The sequence below is a fragment of the Pipistrellus kuhlii genome, unplaced genomic scaffold (genome assembly GCF_014108245.1).
Source record: "Pipistrellus kuhlii isolate mPipKuh1 unplaced genomic scaffold, mPipKuh1.p scaffold_m20_p_17, whole genome shotgun sequence".
Taxonomy (NCBI): Eukaryota; Metazoa; Chordata; class Mammalia; order Chiroptera; family Vespertilionidae; genus Pipistrellus; species Pipistrellus kuhlii.
The window spans coordinates 4,268,024-4,294,488 of record NW_023425482.1 but is presented as its reverse complement, the minus strand read 5'-3'; the positions used below and the strand labels follow the sequence as shown (position 1 = coordinate 4,294,488).

Below are 26,465 nucleotides of genomic sequence, written 5' to 3'. Positions count from 1 at the left end.
GCGGAGCGGTGGGAGGGGCTGCAGGTACCGAGTATGGGAGAGCCTGGAGAGGGGACCGACCCCCCCCCCCCCAGCCCAGGATGCAGCCCAAAGGAAGAACCAGTGAGGATGCCAAGTTCCATGGATGCTTTTATCCTTCCCAAGTGGTGGTTGGGGTGAGGAGGCCAGGGCCCCCAGGAACAAGGGGCCCAACCGAGGACTCCGCCTTCACAGTGAGCCCAGAGCTCCTCCCTGAGACCCCCCCGCCCACACTGACACGCGGCCACCTGAGGGGAGGTGTGTCTGTCCAGCCAGTCACCCCTCCTGGGCCAGCCGTGTCTGAGCCCAGCAGTGGGCGGGGGGCAGCAGGGGCATGTAGTCCTGGCGGGGACGGACCCGGAGGAGCGGCGATCGGCGCAGGCGGTCGGCGTCCTGCAGCGCCTGGGGCAGCCCGCGCCCCCGGCTCTCAGGCAGCAGCAGGACGCACACCAGGGTGAGGATGGCGAAGGAGGCGAAGACCACGTGCAGCAGGAAGAAGCCCCGCCGGCCGTGCATGTCGGCGATGGGGGCGGCCGCCTGGCCCAGGAACCCGGCGCCCAGCACGAGGCCCAGGCCCGCCGCCCTGCAGGAGAGGGCGCAGGGTGACCGCCTGGGCCGGCGCCGTCCTCCGTTCCTGCCCTTTCTGAGCCGTGTCCCCCGTGCCACCCGGAAAGACCATCTGGACTCCAGATGTGACTGAATGAGAAGTCTTGGGTGAAGCTGGGGAGGGAGTGGTATGGGGTGTCCAACCCCGAGAGGGCCCTGGGGGCTGGGCTGGCAGGACCCAGGAAGTCAGGCGGGGCAGCCCATGCTCACCTGATCACCGTGGGAAAGAGCTCAGCGGCAAAGAGGCTGCTGAGGGTGGACACGGCCTGGGCGGCCAGGAGCCCCAGGACAGAGAGGGACAGCACAGTCCAGCCCGGCAGGTCTGGGGGTGAAGAGAGGGGTCCCATGCTGACCAGGCCCCAGGTGCCAGGCTCCCCCCTTGTCCATGTCTCAAGGGGTCCTGCCGGGCCTGTCCCCCGCCCCCCGCCAACTCCTCACCCCTGCACCTGCACTCTGGGTTTGGCACCAGCGTTCCAGGCGCCCCCGTCCAGACCAGACCCTTACAGTTAGCCCCTTCGTGTATATCCTTGTAGGCCCTTAACTCCGTGGGCCTCAGTTTCTCTGGGTGCACAGTGGGGAGATGAGCAAGGTAAAGCGAACAGTAGCCTCATCCCAACACACATGCTTCTCTCTTACGGCCCCAGAGGGGGCTGATCCCAGGACCCTCCCTCTCTATCGGGCTGACCTCAGCCAAACAGGGTGACCCTGTCCGCCCACGGGGCCCTGCACTCACACTGGACCCCCGAGAGAATCAGCAGGGACGCCAGGCCCATGACCAGCGTGCCCAGCAGCAGGACCAGGCGGCGCCCCCAGCGGTCCACCGTCAGCAGCAGGAAGACGGTGGCCACCGCCTCCAGGCCAGCCCCCAGGAAGTAGGGTCCGTAGAAGGCCAGCTCTTGAGGGGCCAGTCTTCGGGAAAAGCTGGCTCTCATGCCCCCACCGACCAACCTGGGGGAGAGGGCAAAGCTATGCATTCAGCCAGAACTCAGGACTCCGGCGACTGAACCCCCAGAAGGGGTGGGGGTGGGGGGCACACATCCCTCTCAGCCCACCCACACCCTCCTCTCCTCACGAACTGAAGCCCAGGATGAGTCCGTTTCTCCAGGCGACGCGCGTGTGCAGCAGCTCCAGGACCCAGTGGCGCTGGGGCTGGGGGTTCTCAGCAGACAGCACCTCTAGCTCTACAGACATGAGAGAGCAGGAGAAGGTGTGTGGTGGGGTGACGCCCTCCCTCCTCCCGCACCCAGGCTCCCTCCTCCCGGCTGGCGCGTTACCCGCAGCCAGGGAGCTCTCCTCCTCACAGCTGCTCTCAGGGTCCACGCCGCTGGCTTCCGCAAAGAGCCACAGGATCTTCCTGGCTCGGGCCAGCTGCCCCGTGGCCAGCAGCCAGCAGGGAGACTCGGGGAACAGGGCTGGGAACCTGCAGGGGTGGGGTAAGGTGCCTGCAGGTCTTCCACACAGAGGGTAACAAGGGCCAGTGCCCGTCCTCCCTGGAGCCAGGGCCAGGACAGGACGTGGCTTCCCGCATCCCCAGCTACACCCTCCCGCCTCGCGCTGCTCGGAGGTGTGGAGGAAGTGACGGTGGCTCCCAGGAGGCTGCCGGCTGTCTCCTGCCGTACGTACCCCCAGAAGAGCAGCAGGAGTCCCGTTGCCAGGGCACAGAGCCCCTGCAGAAGGTGCCAGTCCTGTGCGAGCAGGGCCAGGCCAGGCGACAGCAGAGCGCCCGCCACGGAGAAGAGGCCGGCCGCCATGGAGAACGCCAGGCGGTGCGGGGGGTCACACAGCTCCAGGCCTGAGCAGACACAGACGCCTGAGGCCGAGGCTGCTCTGCCCGGGGCTGTGGGCACCACTGCTGACCTGCCCAGGAGTGGGCATCTGAGCCAACTCACTGCCCACTCCAGCACCTGAGCCCGCCCGCAAACAGCAGACAGCAAACAGCGCCCTCCATCGTCCCAAGAAGAGCCCTCATGCGGCTGTCGTCCCCTCCAGTGGGGTGGGAGGCCGAGCCTGAGTGGGTGCCCCTCTCCAGTCCCCCTCCCCCCAGTACTCACGAGTCACGTAGAGGGCCAGAGAGGCCCCTGCCAAGGACCCCCCGTGCAGCAGCCGCAGGCCCAGCAGGGCCGGAAAGCTGGCAGCCAGGGCCTCTCCGGCCCCCAGGCCTGTGGCCAGCACCAGGGAGGCCACAAACACAGCTCTGCGGCCAAACCTGGTGGGCGGTGGGGGACACACACGGGAGCCAGTCAGGGCAGCTCAGGGGTTCGGCTGGGCCCTGAGGGGCTCCAGGGAGGGGCAGCACCTCACCAGTCGCAGCCCGTGCCCAGGATGACACAGCCCAACAGCCAGCCCAGGAGGTGGCTTGTCTGCTCCAGCGGCACCTTCCAGCCATTCTCACACACGAGGTTCCACTGCAGGGGACACCGTCACTGTCAGCCAGCCAGACCCCCCCCCCCCCTTGCTGAAGTTCCCGGAGTATCAGGCTGGAGGGGGACTTAGACATCCTGCTCCAATCCTCCCTTGATAGAAGGGGAAATGGGGGCACAGAGAGGGAAGGGACCTGCTCGAGGTCACACAGTGTGGTCTCCTGACTCTGGTGGGCCTCGCATGGAATCAGAAAGATGTCTGGGCTGAGCCCCCAAGGGGTGATGACCTGTGGTCCCCAGAGTACTCACATGGAGCCCCAAGGCTGGATTCTGTTTTTCTGGATGGAGTTTCATTCACCTCTTTCCAGCCCTCACTCTCCCCAGTGCCTGGACCTTGGCTGACCTTGGCTCCTACCTGCTGTGCCCAGGGCCTCCCGGGCCTTACCCTCACTCCGCCCCTGCCCTGCTCACTTCAAGAGCAGCTCCCGGAACCGCCTGCAGAGCTGTGCTCACCTGCTTTTCCTGGCAAGCGCACTTGACCTCCGTTTTGCACCTCCCACCTTCCCACTAAGGTCCTGTGCCTCTTGTACAAGCTTAACATACTGTGTGGAGTCACGGTGTGTCAGAGTTTTAATTTTAAAATCCAGCTGCCTGATCGCTACACCAGCAGGAAGCAGGTGTGTGGTGGAACAGAATGGGGGGGGGGGGTAAAGGGGGGGGAAGCCCTGCTGGTTGGAGGGCCAAAGACAGGACCAGCAGGGATGTGGCAACCTCGCTCCAGTTTCCACACGGCCGAACCTCCCAGGGCTGGGGCGCAGCTGTGGGGCCGAGGCTGCCAAAGGGAGTTAGGTCAGGAGGTACTAGCTGCCCTCTCCCCCATTTCTTCTCGCCCAGACCCCCAAGTTGCCCCCTCGGGCACCCCTGCCTCTAGTCCATCCTGCACCCGCCTCACAGGTGGGAGGTCTGCCTTTCCCCACTGAACTGCCGGTATCGCTCCCTGGATTCAAAGCCTTCTGTTCTGGAAACCCAGTCTGGACATCGCCCAAAGCTACAGGTTGCTCAAAGTGTTCCTGGCACTGAACTCCTGGTGACGCCTACCTGATCATACCTTCAGCTCAACTCCTCGTCTTCCTCCCCCAGGCTGCCTGCCCACCTGGGCAGCCAGTGGGCCTTGGACTCTACCTGGCACCCCAATCACCAGGGCACCAGCTGCCCCATCAGAGAGGGGGGCAGCACGCCCAAATGAGAGCCTCAGGAGACCAAGGGCAGACATGGGAGTGAAGGAGGGGAGACAAAGAAAAGGAGTAGCGGAGGAAGGGGGATAGAGGAAAGTGGGAGAAAAAAGGGGAAAAGAGAAGAGGGATAGAACGGGAAAGAAAGGAGGGGGCACAGAAAAAACGGGAGGAAGGAGGGGGAGAGAGGAAGAGAGAGAAAGGAGGGGAACAGAAGGGGGAACAGAAAGTGGAGGGGGAAAAGAGGGGGAGGAAGAAGGGGGAACAGAGGAGAGGGGATAAAGGAAGGAGAACAGAGAAATGGGGGAAGCGGGACAGGAGGGCAGAGGAATGGGGAACAACAAGGGGGTTAGGAAGGAGAGGAGCAGAGGCGGGTGACAGGGGGCAGAAGAGCAGCCCTCTCGCACCTGGGTGACCGGGCTGCGCAGCAGGCCGGCGGCGGGCAGCGCGTAGTGCCAGCCTCGCGTGCAGGACCGCGTGCCGTTGGGGCGGGCGCCGGGCGAGGGCTCGGGGTAGCGCAGGAGCAGGCAGGGGCTGCGGGCGCGCGCGGGGCCCAGGCGGGGCACGCTGGCGTCCAGCAGCGCGGGCCCGCTCAGGGAGCGCAGCGCGGGGGGCAGCAGCGCGGGGTCCGGCTGGCAGTGGTGCGCGGGCAGCGCGGTGAGCAGGGGCTCCGAGCCCAGCGCCAGCCCCAGCGCCACGCACGGCAGCCACGAAGCTGCGGCCAGGAGGCGCCGCGCCCGGCCGAAGCCTCCGGCCGCGCGCAGCACCCGCACCTCCTGCTCCATGGACGCCTCTGCGCCGGGCGAGACCGGTGAGGGAGAAACCTGTCGGGAGAGCCTGCGGCTGGCGGGGCCTAATGGGCGGGGGCGGCAGGTGGCCTGGGGGCGGGGCCTAATGGGCGGGGCCGGCAGGTGGCCTGGGGGCGGGGTCGTCGGGGGCGGGGTCAGCAGGTGGGTCTGGGGGCGGGGCTATTGGGGCGGTGTCGTAGGGGCGGGGTCATAGGGGCGGGCACGGGGCCAGGGGGCGGAGGCTGGGGCGGGGCTCCGGGCGAAGCCGGAGGGCAAAGCTAGGCCTGGGGCTACGGAGCCTGGGCCCGCGGGCTGCGAAGGTGTGGCCAGCGGGACTCGGCCGCCCGGGAGGCCGAGCCTGGGCTGTCCTGCGGGCCCCGGGAGGACGCTGTCAGGTGGCTTCGGGGTCCGGGGTCTCGGCGTCGACCTGAGAGCCCGACGGCCGCGGGGTGACTGGGGGTCGCGGACCAGACGCGCACTGGAGCCCTCACGGCCTGGCGTCGGCCTACGGAGCACGGGAGCCGACCCTCCCATTTCCCTCCCAAATCCCCACCCCGCCCGGCAGCCTGGGAGCTGCCCAGCAGCCGCGGGAGGGAGCGGCTCGGACCTTCCGTTCCTAGGTCCAGCCCGGCCCTTCCCTTCCCTGTGGCCGCCGTTGCTGCAGCCCTGGCGGAGTGTGGTGTCCAGTGAGTCTGCTTGGTGCTCCATTCGCAGAAGTTTGAAGAGTATCGTCATTATATTTTGTAAAGCCAGCTTCAGTTACTTTGTCCAGCTCTGGGTCCTTGTGCGAACAGACTCGGAATGGCATTGCGTTTGTGAATTAAGTAGGGGCACCGACACCAGCACCCTAGCGGAGGCTTCCCTTCCCAGGAGCAACGCAGCGCAGGTCGCGTTTGTTTTCAACTTCTGTTTTTCCTCTGGAGGAACCTTGCAATAGGTCCTAAAGGTTACACCTGAATGTTCCTAAGTAGTTTGCTTCCTGTTGTTTTGGGAAGGGAGTGTGGATTTGCATTGTAATTTCTTTCTTTCTTTCTTTGTTTCTTTCTTTCTTTGTTTCTTTCTTTCTTTCTTTTTAAAGGAGATGAATATTTTTTAAATATATTTTAATTGATTTTTTACAGAGAGAGAGAGGGATAGAGAGTCAGAAACATCAATGAGAGAGAATCATTTATCATCTGCCTCTTGCACTACCCCCACCGGGGAGGTGTCCGCAACCAATGTACATATCCTTGACCGGAATCGAACCTGGGACCCTTCAGTCCGCAGACCGTCGCTCTATCCACTGAGCCAAACTGGTTTCGGCTGCATTGTATTTTCTAACTGGCAATGTTTAAAAATGTTATTGATTTTAAAAATATTTTATTGAGGTGAAATACACATAACATAAAACTTACCATTTTATGCTACCACCACCTTTATCAAGTTCCAAAATATTTTCATCACCACCAAAGAAAACCCGGTAATCGTTTAATCAGTTCCTATTCCCAACAGCCACACCATTTGTGGCCTTTCGGTGTGGCTTCTTTGACTTAGAAGAATGTTTTCAAGGTTCACTTACTTTGCATTGTCTGCCAGGGCTTCATTCCTTTTTATGGCTGAGAATTATTCCATTATATAACTCTGTCACATTTTGTTTCCTGTTGATGGACATTAGGTTTCCACTTTTTGCCTGTTGTGTGACTAGTGCTGTGAATATTGGTGCATATTCTCCAAAAACATCATTCAAAGTTGTTTTGTTATACGTTGATGGTTTGCTGTAGGAACTTCACTCTTGTTTATGTATGAACTAGAGGCCCAGTGCACGAAATTCATGCACAGGTAGGGTCCCTAATGGCTGCTGGCTGCCAGCCAGGGCCTCCCTTCCCACCTGCCTTGGCCTGGCACCGCCCACTCACCTCCACCAACCCGTCCCAGTCCCACTCTCATTGGGCCCCATCAGGGCAGTAGCACCTCCATTGCCACCTGCTGCCAGCACTGCATCACTGACCCCCACCATGCTCTGCACCACCCCCTGGTGGTCATCGCACATCTAACCCCCGGGCCGGTTGAACTCCCACAGTAGGACAATTTATATAGCCTTTTATTATACAGGACGAGCCTGTGGTAAAATTGGTTTTGTTATATGTCATTTCCCTTAGTGGCAAAACTGTTGATGTTAAATGAGCGTTAACTATACAGTATTTGATTACCTGTTTTCAGAACTTTCAGATGTATGTGTAGAAGCGAAATTGCTGGGTCAAGTAGTGATTCTGTTTAACTTTTTGAGGAACCATCAAACGATTTTCAACAACAGCTGCCCATTTTTACATTGCCACCAGCAATGTACGGAGATTCCAATTCCTCTGTATCCAGTAGTTTGCTTGCTTCCATTTTGCACATTTATGACATGTTTCTTTGTCTCCACATTTTGGCTGCTTCCCTGTGTTTATTTCTTTGTATTAGGTAGAGCTGATATGTCTCCTAAAATTGGTAGAGTGACCTCATATACAATGGTAGATGTCCTGTAGGGCCTAGTGGTTCAGCCTCCCAGTCACCTGAGCTGGGCACTCTAGGTGTGCTAATGTGTGGGCTGTGTGCACAGTCTCAGAGTTGAGACTTCACCGCTGTTTGTATCACTAGGAGGAGTTGACCTCTTGACCATTTGGCTGTGCAGACCAGCTATGACTACAGTGGGAGAACAGCTGTGCAGGAGATATCCCTCTGGTGCAGGACTTGCTTCAGTGGAGCTTTGATGTTCACTGAGCCTGCCCCTTGAGTGTGTCACTTGTAGATACGTAGGATTGTGATCTGGTATGGTCTGAAGCTATCCACCAGATGCCTCCTGGGAGGTACAATGTCAGCCACTGAGGTGGTCCAACCAGCAGGAGCTACAGAGAGATCTGCAGATGGCTGCTACCTGTATTGGGTTTGTAAAGTTCCCAGGCAAGGCCCAGCTGTGAAGCAAAGCAGGTTGTTGCTAGTGCCAGATTTTGGATCTTTCATTGATAGTTTTTGGGCATGCTGATGCCTGATGCTTCTTGTTTGAGGGATTTTAGCAAAGTCTGAAGCCTGAACAAGGAGAGGCTGTTCATAAGGAAAAGCCGATGCAAACAGCTGAAAACTCAGATATGGCTGCCAGTCAGCTCTTCAATGCAAGAGGTCCCAGCACAGAAACAATGACCCCTGTGAGCACCCCCATCTGGGAGAAAGCTGCCCCTGAGTTCTTGCTCTGATGCCAAACAATCCAGTTCCCTGATGAATGTCCCTGGGTCCCCCAAAGTCACCTGCACTGAAGCTCAGAGGGATTGAGTCCAAGTAAGTTTGTGTGCCAGCCCTTTCAGAGGAGCACTTGGTTCTCTAGCAGTCTCTGTGTCACTCAGCCACAGACCCACTGATTTTCATAGCCCGAAATCACAGGGACTTCTCTTCCTAGATATGGAAGCCTGGTATGAGGGTGGGACCCCTTGCTTCTCACAGGGGACTTCTGCAGCTGAGACATCCCTCCTGATAAAAAAAAAAAAAAAAAAGGCACACGTGGGTGTTGGACCAGACTGTTCCATGCCTCCAGCTCTTCTGCTATCGATAATATCAACATGCTTCTTTACTTCTCTAGTTGTAGGCTTCCATTCAGCTAACTTTCAGGTGGTTCTGAATGATGGTTGTTTTGTATTTTGCTTTATTATTATTATTATTTTTAATATTTTTTTTTCAGTTTTTTCTTTTAGTAATTATTGTTGGAAGTATTACATATGTCCTCTCCCCCCCCCCCCCCCCCCCCCCCCGTTAACTCCCTCCAACCACCCCTACACCTTGCCCCTGTCCCAGGCCTTCGGCACCATATAGTCTGTGTCCATGGGTTATGCAGGTTTGCATACAATGTCTTTGGTTAATTACCTTCCACCCACCCACCCACCATCCCCCATCTTCCCTTTGAGATTCTGCACTCTGTTCTATGTTTCCATGTCTCTGGATCCACTCTGTTCATCAGTTTATTTTGTTAATTAGATTCCACATATGAGTGAGATCATGTGATACTTGCCTTTCTCTGACTGACTTATTTCTCTTAGCATGATACTCTCCAGGTCCCTCCATGCTGTCTCAAAGGGTAAGAGATTCTTCTTTTTTGCTGCTGTATAGTATTCCATGGCAAAAATGTACCACAGCTTTTTATCCACTCATCACTGATGGGCATTTGGGCTGTTTCCAGATCTTAGCTATTGTAAACTATGCTGCTATGAACATAGGGGTGCATACATTCTTTCTGATTGGTGTTTCTGGTTTCTTAGGATGTATTCCTAGAAGTGGGATCTCAGGGTCAAATGGAAGTTCCATATTTACATTTTTTAAAAACATATTTTTATTTCAGAGAGGAAGGGAGAGAGAAACATCAATGATGAGAGAAAAATTATTGATTGGCTGCCTCCTGCACACCCCCTACTGGGGAGTGAGCCCACAACCCGGGCATGTGCCCTTGACCAGAATTGAACCTGGGACCTCTCATTCTGCAGGCTGACACTATCCAATGATCCAAACCAGCTGGGGCTGATCAGTGACTGAACATTTTTTCATATGTCTCTTGGACATCTGTATGTCCTCTTTGGAGAAGTGTCTATGTAGGTCTTTTGCCCATTTTTTGATTGGATTGTTTGTCTTCTTTCTGTTACTTTTTTGATTATTTGACTTCCTTCTGTTACTTTGTACAAGTTCCTTATATACTAGTATTTTGGATATTAACCCTTTATCAGCTCTATCATTGCCAAATATGTTCTCCCATGCAGTGGGCTTTCTTATTTTGTTGATGGTTTCTTTTGCTGTGCAGAAGTTTTTTTATTTTGATGTAGTCCCATTTGTTTTATTTCTCCTTAGTTTCCTTTGCCCTAGGAGATGTATTCATAAACATATTGCTATGAAAGGTGTCTGAGATTTTGCTACCTATTGTTCTTTTTGTTTTGTTTTGTTTTGTTTTTTAGGATTTTAATGGTTTCACAACTTACATTTAAGACTTTTATCCCTTTTGAGTTTATCCTTGTGTATGATGTTAGCTGGTGGTCTAGTTTCATTTTTTTGTATGTCTCTGTCCAATATTCCCAACACTATTGAAGAGACTGTCTTGACTCCATTGTATGTTCTTGCCTCCTTTGTCAAATACTGTTGAGCATAATGTCTTGGGTCGACTTCTGGGTTGTCTGTTCTGTTCCATTGATCTACATGCCTGTATTTGTGCCAGTACCAGGCTGTTTTAATTATGGTGGCTTTGTACAATAGTATAACTTGAAATCTGATATTGTGATTCCTCCAACTTTGTTTTTATGTCTTAAGATTGCTGAAGATATTCGGGGTCTTTTTTGATTCCATATAAATTTTTTGAGTATTTGTTTTAGACCTATGAAATATACTCTTGGTATTTTAATTGCATTGAATCTATGGCTTTCCTTGAGTAGTGTGGACATTTTAATGTTGACGCTACCAATCCATGAACACAGTGTATTCTTTCACTTGTTTATATCTCCTCTGTTTTTTCAACATCTGAATACAGTTCTTTTGCCTCCTTGGTAAAGTTTATTTCTAAGTATCTTAATTTTTTTTGTTGCAATGGTAAATGGGATTATTTGTTTAGTTTCTCTTTCTGAGCATTCATTATCTATAGGAAACACTGACTATACTAATAAAAGGGTAATATGCTAATTGGACCAGGTCAACCGGATATCTTCTGGATGTCCAACTTCCTTCTGGACCGGGGGCAACCAGGCTGGCCGGGGGGCAGTTAGGGCATGACCAGGCTGGCAGGGAACAGTTGGGGGGGGTGGTGACCAGGCCAGCAGGGGACCAGTTAGGGGGAAGTCAGGCCAGCAAGCAGAGGCAGTTAGGGGTGATCAGTCAGGTAGGTAGAATGGTTAAGGGCGATCAGGCAGGCAGGCAGGTAAACAGTTAGGAGCCAAAGGTACCAGATTGTGAGAGGGATATCCAACTGCCAGTTTAGGCCCGATCCCAGTCAGACATCCCCTGAAGGGTTCTGGAATGGAGAAGGTGCAGGTCAGGCTGTGTAACACCCCCATGCACAAATTTCATGCACCAGGCCTCTCGTTGGTGTATAAAAAGAGCCATATACTTTTGGATATTGATTTTGTATTCTGCCACATTCCCAAATTCATTTATTAAATCTAATAGTTTTTTGTTAGAGTCTTTAGGGTTTTCTATGTACAATATCATGTCATCTGTGAATAATGAGATTTTACTTCCTCCTTTCTAATTTGGATGCCTTTTATTTCTTCTTCTCTGATAACTGTGACTAGGGCTTCCTATACTTTCTATACTAACAAAAGCCTAGATGACCCTCGCATCATCACAAGATGGCCACGACAAGATGACTGCTAGGGGAGAACAGTTGTGGGTGATTAGGGGAGCAGTTGGGCAATCAAGCTGGCAGGCAGAAGCAGTTAGGGGCAATCAGGAAGGCAGGCGAGTGGTTAGGAGCCAGCAGTCCCTGCGAGATTGGGCTTAAACTGGCAGTCAGACAGATTGGGGTCCCAGGTTGGAGAAGGTGCAGGCTGGGCTGAGGAATCCTCCCCGCCTCCAGTGCATGAATTTCGTGCATTGGCCCTCCAGTGTTTAATAAGAATGGTGAAAGTGGACATCCCTGTCTTGTTCCTGTTCTTAGGGGAAATGGTTTTAGTTTTTGCCCATTGAGTATGATTTTCATGGTAGGTTTGTCATATATGGCCTTTATCATGTTGAGATATGCTCCCTCTATTCCCACTTTGCTGAGAGTTTTTATCAAAAATGAGTGTTGGATTTTGTAGAATGCTTTTTCTGCATCTATTGATATGATCATGTGATTTTTGTCTTTCAATTTGTGTATGTGATGTATAATGTTTGTTGATTTGGGAATATTGTACCAGCTATGCATCCCTGGAATAAATCCCACTTGGTCATGAGGGATTGTCTTTTTAATATATTGCTGGATCTGATTTGCTAATATTTTGTTGAGGATTTTAGCTTTTATGTGCATCAGGGATATTTGCCTGTAATTCTTTGTAGTATCATTATCTGGTTTTGGAATTAGGATAATGCTGGCTTCATAAAAAGAGTTTGGAAGTGTTTCTTCCTCTTGGACTTTTTGGAATAGTTTGAGGAATATAGATATTAGTTCTTCGTTAAATGTTTGGTAAAACTCCCCTGTGAAACTGTCCAGACCCGTGTTTTTGGTTGCTGGGAGTCTTTTGATTACTGCTCTATTTCATCAATTGTTATTAGCCTATTCAAGTTTTTATTCTTCCTGATTCAGTTTTGGGAGATTGTATTTTTCTAGGAATTTGTCCATTCACCCACATTGCCCAGCTTGTTGGCGTATAGTTGTTCACAGTATTTTCTTATAATCCTTTGTATTTCTTTGGTGTCAGTGATTACTTCTTCACTTTTTTTTAATATATTTTTTTATTGATTTTTTACAGAGAGGAAGGGAGAGAGATAGAGAGCTAGAAACGTCAATGAGAGAGAAACATCGACCAACTGCCTCTTGCACACCCCCTACTGGGGATGTGCCCACAACCAATGTACATGCCCCTGACCGGAATCGAACCCGGGACCCTTCAGTCCACAGACCAACGCTCTACCACTGAGCCAAACCGGTTTCGGCTACTTCTTCACTTTTGTTTCCGTTTTTATTTAATTGGGTCCTCTCTCTTTGTCTATTGATGAGTTGGGCTAATGATTCATCAATCTTATTTATCCTTTCAAAGAACTAGCTCTTGGCCCTAGCCAGTTTGGCTCAGTGGATAGAGCGTTAGCCTGCGGACCAAAGGGCCCTGGGTTTGATTCCAGTCAAGGACACATACCTTGGTTGCAGGCTCCTCCCCGGCCTGGACCCTGATCTGGTCCATGCAGGAGGCAACCAAATTGATGTGTTTCTCTCACATCAGTGTTTCTTCCTGTCTTTTCCTCTCTCCCTAAAAAAATCAATGGAAAAACATTTTTGGGTTATTTTAGGAGAGTTAATAAAAGACAAATAAACAAACAACAACAACAACAACAAAAAGAGACCCAGCTATTGGTTTAATTGAATTTTTTTGTATGAAAAAAAATCTCTGTCATTTATTTTTGCTCTAATATTTATTATTTCCTTCCTTCTACTTATTCTGGGGTTTTCTTGTTCACTTTCTAGTATTTTAATTTATAGGGTTAAATTTTTTTCTTGTTTTTTGAGGTAGGCCTGAAATACTATGAACTTCCCTATTAGGACTGCTTTTGCTGTGTCCCAGAGATTTCAGGTTGTGTGTTCATTTTAGACTCCATGGGTTTGAATGTTTTTGAGTGTTTTTACTGTAGTTGATTTCTAATTTCATTCCACTGTGATCTGAGATGCTTGATATTATTTCAGTCTTCTTGAATTTGTAGAGACTTGTTTTGTATCTTAACATATAGTCTATCTTTGTGAATGATCCATGTGCACTTAAAAAGAATGTATATTCTGCTGCTTTATGGTGAAATGTTCTGTAAATGTCAGTTAAATCCATCTAATCCATTGTGTCCTTCTGAGTCACTCTTCCCTTGTTAATTTTTTGTCTGGAAGATCTATCCAAGTGAAATCAGCGGAGTGTTAAAAGTCCCCTAATACGACTGTATTGTTGTTGATCTCTCAAGTCCTCTAGAAGTTTTAAAAATATATTTAGGTGCTCCTATATTGGGTGCATATATGTTTACCAGGGTTATTTCCTCTTGTTGGATAGATCCCTTTAGTATTATGTAGTGACCTTTGTTGTATCTTTGATGGCCTTTATTTTGAAGTCTATTTTGTTGGATATGAGTATTGCTACTCCAGCTTTTTTTCTTTTCCATTTGCATGGAAAAATTTTTTTTCCATCTCTTCATTCTCATCCTGTGTATGTCTTTTGTTCTGAGGTGGGTTTCTTATAGACAGCATATAGTTGGGTCATGTTTTTTTTTACCCATTCAGCTACCCTATGTCTTTTTTAAATATATATATTTTATTGATTTTTTTACAGAGAGGAAGGGAGAGGAATAGAGAGCTAGAAACATCGATGAGAGAGAAACATCAACCAGCTGCCTCCTGCACACCCCACACGGGGGATGTGCCCGCAGCCAATGTACATGCCCTTGACCGGAATCGAACCTGGGACCTTTCAGTAAGTAGACCAATACTCTATCCACTGAGCCAAACTGGTTTCGGCTAAAAATATATTTTTATTGAGTTCAGAGAGGAATGGAGAAGGAGAGGGAATCATTGATTAGCTGTCTCCTGCACATCCCACACTGAGGATTGAGCTTGTAACCCTGGCATGTGCCCTGACTGGGGACTGAAAACTGATCTCCTGGTTCACAGGTCAACACTCAACCACTTAGCCACACTGGTCGGGCTACCTATGTCTTTTGATTGGAGTATTTAATCCATTTCCATTTAAGGTTATTATTGATAGATACTTATATATAGCCATTTTAATTGATTATGCCTAGGTTTCTGTCTTTATTTCTTCATTACTGCAGTCACTTTAGCATTTCTTGTAATGCTTATTTGGTGGTGATGTACTCCTTTAGCTTTTTTTTTTCTTTTTCTTTTTTCTGGAAGCTCTTTGTTTCATCATCTATTTTGAATGATAGCCTTGCTGGATATAGTATTCTTGGTTTTAGACACTTGTTTTCCATTATCTTGAGTACTTCATGCCTTTCCCTTTTGGCCTATAGAGTTCCTGATGAGAAATTAGGTGTCAGCCTTATGGGACCTCCTTTGTAGGTAACAATTTGCTTTTCTCTTGCTGCATGTAAGATTCTCTGTCTTTAATTTTTGGCATTTTAATTATAATATGTCTGGGCATGGGCCTGTTTGGGTTCTTCTTGCTTAGGGTTTTCTGTGCCTCATGTATGTGACTTTTTTTTTTTTAATATATTTTATTGATTTTGTACAGAGAGGAAGGGAGAGAGATAGAGAGTTAGAAACATCGATGAGAGAGAGTCATCGATCAGCCGCCTCTTGCACACCCCCTACTGGGGATATGCCCGCAACCAATGTACATGCCCTTGACCGGAATCGAACCCAGGCCCTTCAGTCCCCAAGCCAACGCTCTATCCATTGAGCCAAACCGGTCTCGGCTGTATGTGACTTTTTATCTTTTACCAGGTTAGGAAATTTTCTGCCATTATTTCTTCAAACACATTCTCTCTCCCTTTCTCCCTTTCTGCCTCTTCTGGCACATCTGCTATTTGAATATTGTTACATCTCACATTATCCCACAGTTCCCTTAAGCTGTTCTCCTGTTTATTTTGTTTGTTCTTTCTTTTTCGTTCTCTGATTGAGTGATTTTTTTTCAATCTTGACTTCTAATTTACTGTTTTGATTCTTAGCTTCCCCTAATCTGCTGTGTATTCCTTCCAATGTGTTCTATATTTGTGCTATGTCATTATTTATTTTCATAGTTACTATATTTTTCTTGTGCTGTTGAGCGTCTTTACCATTATTATTCTGAACTCTATATCAGATAAATTTCTTTTCTCCATTTCATTTATATCTTCTGGAGAATTCTGTTATTTCATTTGGGGGTTATTTCCTTGTCTACTCATTCTGGCTGCCTGTTTGGGTAGGTAACTATGTATTAGCTAGATCTGCTACACCTCTCAATCTTTAGTGCAGGACTGTGTCAAATGCTGTTGCTGACTAATTAGGTCAGGCAGAGACTTAAAGACTCCAGAGATCACCTCTGCCTACAGATGGATAGGATTCTGTCTTGAATTGCCCTCATGCAATCATTCACAGGTGTGTCAGAGTTTTTTCCAACAGGGTGGGCAATTGCTTCTGCCTGGAGGCTGTTATTTTCAGCCTCTTAATGGGCCTCAGAAACTTGACACCATGGAGCAAGATATTTTTCAATTGGATGAGTCAACTGTCTTCCCCTCAGGCAAAGCCGCCTGTATAGCAAATGTCTGCATAAAAAAAGATGACCTCCAGCCTGGCCACGTGGCTCAGTGGTTGAGCATTAACTTATGAACTAGGAGGTCATAGTTTGATTTCTGGTCAGGGCACATGCCTGGGTTCCAGGATCAAACCAGTGTGGGCATGAAGGAAGCAGCCAATCCATTATTCTTATTCTCTCTCTCTCTCCCTCTCCCTTCCTCTCTGAAATCAATTAAATAAAGAAAAAAGATGACCTCCGCAGTATGAGACAATGACTCAGCACAGGAAACTGGGTTGTTTGCCTTCTGAGCTCTAACCCCAAATCCCTTGATCCTAGCTTCTGTTCACATAGCTCCAGTCCACTCTGCCCTCCCTCTGCCAGAGCACAAAGTGAGTGGCTCCACAAGTTTTGTGCATTGGCCCTTTAAGAGGGTGCCTGCATTTCTAGCCCTCTCTCCATGTTAGACAGCAGCCTCGCTGCTTTTCACAGCCAGATGTTATATGGGTACCCTTATCAGTTCTGGTGCTCTCTGCTGGAGGGCTTCGCTTGGGGATTAGACTCCCAGAGCTGAGGTAGCTCTCAGGAACTTCAGTTGCTGTCTGAGGAAGCCTGGGCAGCTCTTTTGGGCCTCCACCCCTCCTACCAATCTCTCTGTGATCTCCACTTTCTGTCCTTGGTTATCAGGGTTCTCTCCAGTGAGTCTTCTGTTGATTATTCATGAAGTTTTTCTGTATTTTAGTTGTAATTCCAGTTTGGTTCTAGAAGCATGTCTGTGCAGTGTTCACTTTCTCTGCTACCATTTTTAATCTCCTAGTACTGACATCTAAACAAGATTGTTTCCCAATCCATGAACAGTATGCATTTCTATTATGTCTTTATTTTCCCAGCAATGTATTGTAGTTTTCAGTGTACAAGTGTCTTTTGCCTTTTTGATTAATCCCCAAATATTTTAATCTTTGTCATGTTATTGTGAATGAAATTAGTTTTGTAAAGAATTTCAAATTGTTCATTTCTACTAATTTGACTTTTAATAGTTTATGCTTTACTTAGGTATTGATTTCTTGGATTTCATCCTCTTTAGGTTTGTTTAGCTTCTTGAATATATAGGTTCATACATTTTGCCTAACTTGGCACATTTTAGCCTTTTAAAAAATATATGTATCTTTATTGATTTCAGAGAGGAAAGGAGATAGAAACATCAATGATAAGAGAGAATCATGAGGATCAAGCCCGCAACCCAGGCATGTACTCTTGACTAGAATCAAACCTGGGACCCTTCAGTCCACAGGCTGATGCTCTATCCACTGAGCCAAATCAGCCAAGGTACTTGACAGCCTTTGATTCCCTCAAAATTTTCAGCAGCATCTGCGTTCTTTTCTTCTTGTGGAAGTCCCATGACATAAATGTTAGATCTTTGTGTCCCTCAGATACCTGAGAATCTTTTTATAAATTTTTTTTCCACTTTGTAAATTCAGATTGAATAATCTCTATTGATCTCTCTTCAAGGTCATTATATCTTTTCATTCTGCTATTAAGTTTATACATTTCAGCTTTTTGTTTTGCTTACTTTATTTTCTAGTCCTAATATATTAACGTCGGTTTTCATTTGCTAAGTTGGGGGCTACCTGTGCAAGGCACCAACTTCCTTGACAGGACCGTGTCCAGAGTGACATGTTGGCCCATAGCCTCTGGAGACGGGGCATTTATCTAGAATTTTGTTTTTGATAGATAAGATTTTGAAGCCTCTGAAGGCCAAATTATCAGGAACTGTCTGCAGAGGCCTTGATTTATGGGGTGATAGACCCTCTCACAGTGAGGAACTCAGCACCCATCTGTGCCAGAGCCAGGATCCTAGGCTGCAGTCAGGGGGCACTAGGTGTGTGGAGCAGGGGGCTAGACACCAGTGCCTGTGGCCACGCACTGCCTTCTTCAAGCTCAAGCTAGACCTTCCTGAGGGTAGTTTGATATCCACACCTGCAGTCATAGGCCTCAGGGACTATCAACAGTATTTCCAACCAGGCACAATTCCTGAGTGTTCTAAAACCACCTGCCCTGGCCCTAGCGTGTGGCTCAATTGGTTGGGCACCGTCCTGTGCACCAAAAGGTTGCTGGTTCGATTCCCAGTCAGGGCATATGCCTGGGTTGTGGGCTTGATCCCTGGTAGGGGTTGTGCAGGAGGCACCCGATCAATGTTTCATACTCATGTTAATGTTTTTCTCTCCCTCTCCCTTTCCCTTCTTTTCTCTCTAAAAATCAATTCTAAAAAAAAAAAAAAAATCTTAAAAAAAACCCCCACCAAAACCTGCACTGACTCCTCTATCTCTGATGGAGATAAAGATTGGAAAAATAACCGACAGCCTTTGTTTTTAGAATTTATCTATGGGGCATTTCACTGATGCCACCAGGCTATGCATACTGTGCTGGTGACCACATGCATGGAGTCAGGGATTCCAGAATATCTGTTGTGACTTTATGCTGCTGACGCCAAGGCATATCCCTGGGAATGAGTCCAATTTATGTTGTCTTAAAAAAACAAACAAAAAAAACCAGAATTGCTCTGGCCGAGTATCAGTTGGTTGGAGCATTGTCCAGTATACCAAAAGGCTGTGTCCCCAATTCCTGGTCTGGGCACATACCTAAGTTGTGGGTTTGATCCACAGCTGGTGTGCATATGGGAGGCAGCCAATGGATGTTTCTCTCTCCCTAAAATCCATAAAAACATATCCTTGGGTGAAAAAAAAAAAAAAAAAAAAAAAGGCAGCAGCTTGGCTTAAAAGAAGTGGTGTTTTGATCAGAGTTCTCTAACTAGAAAAACAACTAATTTTTGCCCAGAATATACAATGCTTTGCTGGTGTCTCTGTACCCCTTCCCAGACACACAAATGATGGGACCAGGCTGGAGGGGATTTGCACAAAGGGGAAAAGGGAGTCAGAAGTAGAGAAGAGGTGCTCTCAACGTTATCCCAGGCATGGACCCTATAAGGCCACACCATTTGGGAAAACCAAGCCATGCCCATTGCCTGCTCTCAGGGAGGTCAGAGTAGGCCCAGGAGCCCTACCTGCACCTGCCTGAAGAGAAAATGGTCACAGGCTGTCTCAGGCCATTCCGGGGTACACTTTTGAGCAGGGTGCTCTGCAGTGGATGTGGCACCAAGAATCCTGCCCTGGAATACTATGAGGCAGAGCTGGTTATCTGGACTCATTCCTATAACTGCTGCTACACCCACCAGGTATATGAAGCATGGAGAAGAGGCTGAGGGATCCCAAGACATGAGACCATGGACCTGGACCTGTCTCTACACATTGTGCATTCCTGCAGCATCCCAGGTGTTGGGGAAGCCAACTGTCTCTGAGTCAAGTAGAACAAGAGTTATAGACAGAATGGGGTAAGGGTGGTTTAGGGGGAAATGCCACTTTGGGAGCTCCTACTTACAAGGTGGCCTCGCACGTTCCCAGACTATCTGGCACACCTTGGAGCCAGCACATGGGCTCTCATACCATTCATGCAGGTGTCCTCCTTGGAGATAAGCGCAGGGTGTGAATGCCCTTTTTGCTCTTTGTAATGTCCCAGCCCCTCCTGGGATGCGCTGGGCTCAAATCTCCAACTCTTGCCCCTGGAGCTGGATTTGTTAGCATCAGGTTGTTAGAGTGGGGACTCCCCACCAGCTGCTGTGCAATGGAGAAGCTGTTAACAATGCATTCATCCCCAAGCAGAAGCTTTCTCAGCACAGGGAACAGTTAGAGCCAAGAAGTGAGAGCTGATCAGGCCTAGACAGTGGTCTCTATAAGGCCATGATGCCCAGAGACCTGCGGCCCCAGCAGCGAGAGACTGTCTCCTTCCTACTCTGACAGGCCTCTCAGGACAGATGACGCAGGCATCCTGTTGTTTCTGGCTGGCAAAGGCTGGTCTTCTCTATGCTCCCATGCCCTCAGTCTCCTTAGCAGAGAGAAAGCCTTGGTATTTTGCAGGAGCTGATGGCTCTGCCCCAGGCCCTTGTTGTCTGTCTGGGACACATGTGTCAAACACAAGGCCCGCGGGCCAAATCCGTCCCGCCAGGCCTTGCAATGTGGCCCGCACCGCGCTGTCATCACTGCACTCCGCTGTGTTTCCATCACAATGACAGTTTATGACTGTTCAGTAAACCATTCGGCCCGCGATTTAGGCTGGATTTTAGATTTTGGCCCCTTCTCTGATTGAGTTCGACACCCCTAGTCTGGGATGTGGGATGTGAAGATCGTGGTTTGGGCCCTGGCATCCCAACTAAATCCATCCCGTTGTGAACTGAGCAGCACCTGGGGCAGTGAAGGAGAGCCTTTCAGTAAGTGCAAAAAAGGAGGGGAAAATACATTTGACCCTTACAACACGTTTGAACTGTACGGGTGCACTTATATGTGTATTTTCCCCCATAAATGTTATAAATGTATTTTCCCTTACAATTTTAACTAGAGGCTCGGTGCACAAAATTCATGCACCCTCTTGCAGTCTGGGAGCCTGAGAGAGATGTCTGACTGATGGGTTAGCTCCCTGGGCCTAAGCTGACAGTCATTCGTCCTTAGCACTGTCATGGAGGCAGGAGAGGCTTCCGTCACCAACGCTGCGCTCACAGCCATGAGCCCAGCTCAGGGCTTCTGGCTGAGCACTGCTCCCTTTGGGAGTGCACTGATCATCAGGGGCAGCTCCTGCGTTTAGTGTCTGCCCCCTGGTGGTCAGTGTAAATTACAGCGACTGGTCATTCCACTGTTCGGTCGATTTGTATATTAGCTTTTTATTATATAGGATAACATTTTCTTTTTTCTAGCTTTATTGTAAGAATACAGTATATAACACACAAAATATGTGTTAATCAACTATGTTACCAGTAAGGCTTCTCGTCAACAGTAGGCTATTAGTAGTTAAGTTTTGAGGGAGTCAACGATTTTTGACTGTTTTGTTCAAGGGTCAATTATATAATTTGTTTCAAAATCAAAAGCTAATCATTTGGGAGGAAAAATGTTTAAGACAATGGAGTTCTTCAGTGGAACAACCCTCATCTCACAGTTCTGTATACTGGCCCCTCCCGGGAAGGGGACTGTCATGTACAAAGAGCATTTAATTAATTTATTTATTTCTTTACACATAACTGAAGTGATGTTACAGTACATAAGTTATTTACAACTGTGCAGTAATGTGTTGCAAAATAAATTATCTAGAAGGCAGCAAAAAGTACATTGTGAATGTGTATAAAACTGTACAGCGTTTACGGGTACACTTTTTATATGATTATTGGCTCTGTAGTGTTTCAAGTTATGTTCTCAGAAAGAGAAACAAAATGCCCAAGATTAAAGGAAAAATATACAAACCACGTGGATTTGACTCCATTAAAAACACAACCAGAGAGTCCTGACTCAGTCCCTCTGTGGCAGGCAGGTGGGCGGCGCACTGGCTCTCGCACAGCACAGCGTCCCAGCCCCAGTCTGAGGCCTATGGCTGTCAGCAGCTCCATAGCAACAGGACAGCAGCAAGGATGGCACTCTCCCTGCCCTCCAACCTGAAGGTCACTGTTTGAGAGGAGCGGACGCCTTAATTTTATTTCCTTTAGTTGATCAGAATGGAACAAGAGATTTTTAAAAACACAATCCGTTCTGCAGCTCCTGAAATGCCCGTGCAGCTGGCTGGAAAACAGATCCCAAGGCTGCCATGTCCGTGTCCCCGAGGTCTCCTTGTTCTCCCTTGGCAGCTGGTATAAGAGAGACGTGCTCTAGGGGGGCAAAGTGCAGGGTTTCCCCTGGGTGTTCCCACCTGAGGGACAAGGTCTCCTTCGCCACCTGGACTCGGCAGCAGTGCTGGGCTGACCCATGTCGCCCTTGCTATGTCCTGTGCAGTTGTCCTTGTTGTGCATCAGGCTGGCAGAAGCACGAAGTCATCATTGACGTCTACCATGGGCACATAGAAGGAGGGCACCTCATTCACACACAGGGACTTGTGCCCGGCGGGGTCCAGCTCCTGGACCTTTAGCTGCCACTCCATTCTCTGCACAGCATTGAGGGCTGCAGCCTCATGCTGCTGCCGCATCAGGAGACATGTCTGCATGGAAAGCACAGTAGGTGAGGGAAGTGGAAGCAAGACCCTGCCCGAACTCTCAGGTACCCAATTAAGAGGACGGGGCCTGGGCCCCCTACCCACTCCTGCTGCAACATCCACTGGGAGGATGGGGTTGAGGGACTCTGGCAGAAGGATGCCTGCCCCTCTGAATGGCCCACAGCACCACCTTAGCCTTCTCATCCTGCCCTGTGAGTAGTCTTGCTGACCACATGAGGAGACTATCCCTGCTGTGTCCTCACCCTCCATGGATTTCACAACATCATCTAATTAGAATTTGCAGCTGATTTTCTTTTGTTTACAATTCTAATTTATGGATGGTGATATTGATTTCATTTACATTTATAGAAGTTACATTTTTTAAAAAAGGTTATCTAAGGTTTAGTATTAAAGTGTTTAATCTTCATGGGTATATTATTAAATAGATACTAAATCATATTAAATAGTTATAGTTAAAAACAAATAATGACTCACTGAATTATTGAAATGGGACATAACCAAATGTAGCACCTGTGGGTCCAGGGTTGGGCACATTTTGGGAACAAAGGGGATTTAAACATGGCCAGGTAGTAGACCATTCCTTGGATTAACAAAGTTTGACTCTGTGACAGTGACTGTACAGAAAAATAATCTTTTCTTAAATGTGCACACAAATACTTGGGATGGAGTATCACAACGTATAATACGTTTTAAAATAATTGTTCTTTTAACAGTGTGTTGAGGGTGGGGGATAAAAATCCTCCATCTTTAGTCTTCTGGAAATAACCTCTGAGTGCTGCAGCCTGGAAGCCATGGCTCTGCACTGTCTCCATGTGTACACTTCAATAGTCTAACCTCAAGATGGACCCATTTTATGAGTAGCTCAGATACCTTCATAGGCTGGGCATGTTTGCCTCCTTTAAGATATTTTGTAGTAATTTGCCAAAACTGGTTTGGCTCAGTGGTAGAGCGTCGGTCTGCGGACTGAAAGGTCCCAGGTTCGATTCTGGTCAGGGGCATGTACGTTGATTGTGGGCACAACCCCGGTAGGGGGTGTGCAGGAGGCAGCTGGTCGATATTTCTCTCTCATCGACGTTTCTAGCTCTCTGTCTCCCTTCCTCTCTGAAAAAATCAATAAAATATATTTTTTTTAAAAGATATTTTGGCCGGGACTGGTTTGGCTCAGTGGATAGAGCGTTGGCTTGGGGACTGAAAGGTCCCGGGTTCGATTCCGGTCAAGGGCATGTACCTTGGTTGCGGGCTTATCCCCAGTAGGGAGTGTGCAAGAGGCAGCTGATCGATGACTCTCTCTCATCGATGTTTCTAACTCTCTCTCTCTCCCTTCCTCTCTGTACAAAATCAATAAAATATATTTAAAAAAAAAAGATATTTTGTAGTAATTACATCTTCAGGTATTCCCATACTCCATTTATTATTTTTTAAAACTATATTTATTTGTTTATTTATTTATTTAAGCAGTTGAGGTGTTTTTGTGTTGTTTTTTTTTTTTACAGAGAGGAAGGGAGAGGGATAGAGAGTTAGAAACATCGATGAGAGAGAAATATCGATCAGCTGCCTCCTGCACACCCCCTACTGGGAATGTGCCCGAAACCAAGATACATGCCCTTGACCGGAATCAAACCTGGGATCTTTCAGTCCGCAGGCCAACACTCTATCCATTGAGCCAAACCAGTTTCGGCTCCCATACTCCAATTAATCACAGAATTATCAATAAGCTTCTGGGTTTCTATTTTATTGAGTTGTTCCAATGAACTTTTTTTTTTCTTTTTTCATTTTCCCGAGTTTTAAATGACTCAAGGGAACTCGCTAGGCTAGATGGCCAAAATATTGTGAAATTTGATAGACACTCTGATTTCTAAATAGGACTAACTTAACTTGTGGTTCTGAAACAAATGGTCGCACAACACTTGGCCTCATGAAGGTATGGCTGCTTCATCTTCATAAACAGACTACACTATTCACTAATTTATTTTTCTATACACCTTTTTTCTTATTAGTTTGTAAGTTCTTTGGTACATTAAGGAAACTGAACTTATGTGGCATTTTAAATGTATAAAGTCTAATTTTAATGTTAAATTTTTTTTTCTCTTTTTATTGGGAAATCTTACCTATGGTTCCCTTCAAGTCTGGCTAAGAGCAACGGTATGACTCTGCATCGTCACCTGGGAGCTGTGCCTCACCTCAGCTGCACCTGCACCCACATCAAGATGAGATGCTAGGGCTTGAAACGCCACATGGGCTCACTGTTCTTGGCTCTGTGTTTTGTGTCTACCTCATGCGGTACCTGTGTACACTGCTAATGACAACATGGTCATGGGCTGTTGAGGTAAGGAGCACAGGTTAAGGCTAGAATCCTGGAAACACTGTCTTACTCTCTAAGCACAGGTAATACAGGGTTGGGAAAGGGGGAGCTTTGGGTTCCCCTCCACCAGCTCTATAGCTCGCAGTGAGAAGAGAAACAGGCACAGTCTGCTAAGCCCTGCCTCATGGAGATTCCTAGGGTGGTGCTGACCTGTGTGTTAATTCTGTAACTGGCTCATTATTGTTGGTAAGTTTTACAGCTCATTCTCATGAGTGACCCCAGACCCATGTGCAACTCTAGCAACTGAAGATGAGGATGTGCTTCTTACTTGCTAATTTTTCTATCTCCCACCCATCCTCTGGCCTGCTGCACTGGTCAGCATATCCAGAGCAGTGGTGATGGGTGTGTGCTGTGGAGGGCTCAAGGTGGGGTCCCACAGAGGTCTGACCGCCAGCAGGTAACAGGAGCTGCTCCCTGCACACCTGGACAGGAGGGAAGATACTCAAAGGAGGCAACATGGGGGTGGGGATTCCCTGGAAGTTGTGCAGGCCAGAGAGTCTGAAACTGTCACCTCCAAACATGGGACTCAGCAGCAGCCTCCCCGCATCCCAGAAGACTCCTGGGGGCTCCCAGCTCAAGTAATGTTTGAGGGGAGTACAGAGCACTCACCTTCATGCGGTCGTACTTGTCATCCACATCCTGGAGCCAGGAGATGAACTGGCGGGCGTTGAAACGATCTCTTACAGACTTGTTTTCGTCACCCTGGAGGAAAAAATCAAATATGGGCATTTGACAGGGGAATAATGGAGAAAGCAAACCTGCAGGGTGTTTCAAATCCTCCTTCCTAAGTGAAGAATGAAGATGTAGTCTCATTCCTGAATCCACATGCTGTCATCATGCTAAAGGACACACCAGTATGACCCTTGGTTGTCCTCTTCCCCATAGAGCTTGTGTAACACACCTGGGTGGATGTTGTCTGTGATGGAGCTGCCCTGGGGATGACTTGGTACCGTCCATGAAGGCTTTCTGCATGTCTGTTACGATGCCCACAGAAGAAACAGGATTGGGAAGCCCTCAAATTCTGGCCTGCACTGCACAGTCGCGTGGTCAAGCTGGTGATTGTATCTGTTTTAACTTGTTTGTAAACACTGGAACCAATTTTTTTTCTTCATAAAGGGTGTTTGAGAGGCCTGTGGTGGTTGAGGGCCAGCCTCCTGGTTTCACTCTGTAGGAGCACTACACCTTGAGGTCACCATTCTCAAGTATGGTAGCATCTCTGCCTCTGATGGGCTGAAATTTACAAACAGGGATGCTTTAGGAGGGACCAGGAGACAATGGAGCAAGTAGTTTTCAGATCCCTGCTGTCTGGTTCTCCCTGGATGCTGGAGTGGACAGTGTGCTGAGAAGAACATGTGAAAGTTTCTCAGTCACAGGTATGTGAGCGACTAACTACCTGGTGGCTGAGCCCACGCTCCACACCAAACGTATCTGCCAGGAAAAAGTACACTTTGAGGCCTTCTCTCTCGGACATTCAGAAGGAATGTAGGAAATCTCTTGAAGACCACCATATTCCTTTCCTTTTTGTTTCAGATGCAAAACTTTGAAGCACCTAACCACTTGATCCCCAGCCAAATATTTTGTTTTATAGTTTGACGACAAATGTTTGGTTTTAGGAAAAATTTGTCTCAATACATAGTATCGGGTCTAGTAATAATTAATGTCGTTTTTAAACATTCGTTTAAAATCTTGCTTGGCGTTGACTTGTATTGACATAACCTTCAAACACGTGGTATCTACAGAACGTGTGAAGTGCAATTAACAAGTTTTGCTTGAAAAAGTTTGTGTTTGGTTTGGTTTTTGTTGCAAAACTAGGGCTAAGAAGATGGCGGATGAAGAGCATATTCGGCACTGCATGCTTTACGAGTTCCAATTAGGAAGAAAAGCAAGTGAGGCTGCAAAAAACATCTGTAGTGCTCTTGGTCAAGATGCAGTTAGCGCCAGAAAATACCAGCGTTGGTTTGAGAAATTTCGCGAGGGAAATTTTTCGTTAGATGACAAGAGTGGTCGAGGCCGTGTGTCCAATTTTGATCAAAAAGCTCTTCAAGGCGAATCCAAGATGGCTGCTCGAGTAGGCAACTAGCCGCAGCCGCACACAACAATTTCAACAAAATACAACTAAAATATAAAATTGACATTAC

General features: G+C 48.4%; 2 protein-coding genes across 9 annotated transcripts in view; both read right to left on the bottom strand.

The window, feature by feature from the left end:
• Positions 1 to 112: 112 nt before the first annotated feature.
• On the bottom strand, positions 113 to 5,058 carry SLC22A31 (solute carrier family 22 member 31). Of its 2 annotated transcripts, XM_036440893.2 has the most exons (9): positions 4,624 to 5,058; positions 2,926 to 3,029; positions 2,676 to 2,830; positions 2,248 to 2,416; positions 1,899 to 2,044; positions 1,697 to 1,805; positions 1,358 to 1,572; positions 835 to 946; positions 113 to 601 (listed from the first exon to the last, which is right to left on the bottom strand). In XM_036440893.2, the coding sequence occupies exons 1-9, from the start codon at positions 4,999 to 5,001 to the stop codon at positions 295 to 297; spliced, it is 1,695 nt and encodes a 564-aa protein (XP_036296786.1). In that variant the 5' UTR covers positions 5,002 to 5,058; the 3' UTR covers positions 113 to 294. The 2 variants fall into 2 exon arrangements, with proteins under 2 accessions (XP_036296786.1, XP_045438546.1); XM_045582590.1 differs by lacking the exons at positions 2,926 to 3,029; positions 4,624 to 5,058 and having other exon boundaries at positions 2,248 to 2,481; positions 2,676 to 2,803.
• Positions 5,059 to 20,974: 15,916 nt separating this feature from the next.
• ANKRD11 (ankyrin repeat domain containing 11) overlaps positions 20,975 to 26,465 on the bottom strand; it is a 265,234-nt gene continuing 259,743 nt past the window's right edge. For 6 of the 7 annotated variants that reach the window (XM_036440842.2, XM_036440838.2, XM_036440840.2 and 3 more), the window contains 2 exons: positions 24,937 to 25,029; positions 20,975 to 21,950 (listed from right to left, as the gene is read on the bottom strand). In XM_036440842.2, coding sequence (XP_036296735.1) covers positions 21,765 to 21,950; positions 24,937 to 25,029 — 279 coding nt within the window. In that variant the 3' untranslated portion in view covers positions 20,975 to 21,764. Of the gene's footprint in view, positions 21,951 to 24,595; positions 24,750 to 24,936; positions 25,030 to 26,465 lie in introns of all 7 variants that reach the window. The other variant, XM_036440841.2, reaches the window with a different exon arrangement.

Bases quoted from the DNA above. Each gene is read 5' to 3' on its own strand.
- SLC22A31 (XM_036440893.2), bottom strand. From the start codon at position 5,001: ATGGAGCAGGAGGTGCGGGTGCTGCGCGCGGCCGGAGGCTTCGGCCGG. The intron at 3,030-4,623 runs GTGCGAGAGGGC...TGTCCCCTGCAG, and splicing joins TGCGCAGCCCGGTCACCCAG to TGGAACCTCGTGTGTGAGAA. The intron at 2,831-2,925 runs GTGAGGTGCTGC...ACCGCCCACCAG, and splicing joins CTGGGCACGGGCTGCGACTG to GTTTGGCCGCAGAGCTGTGT.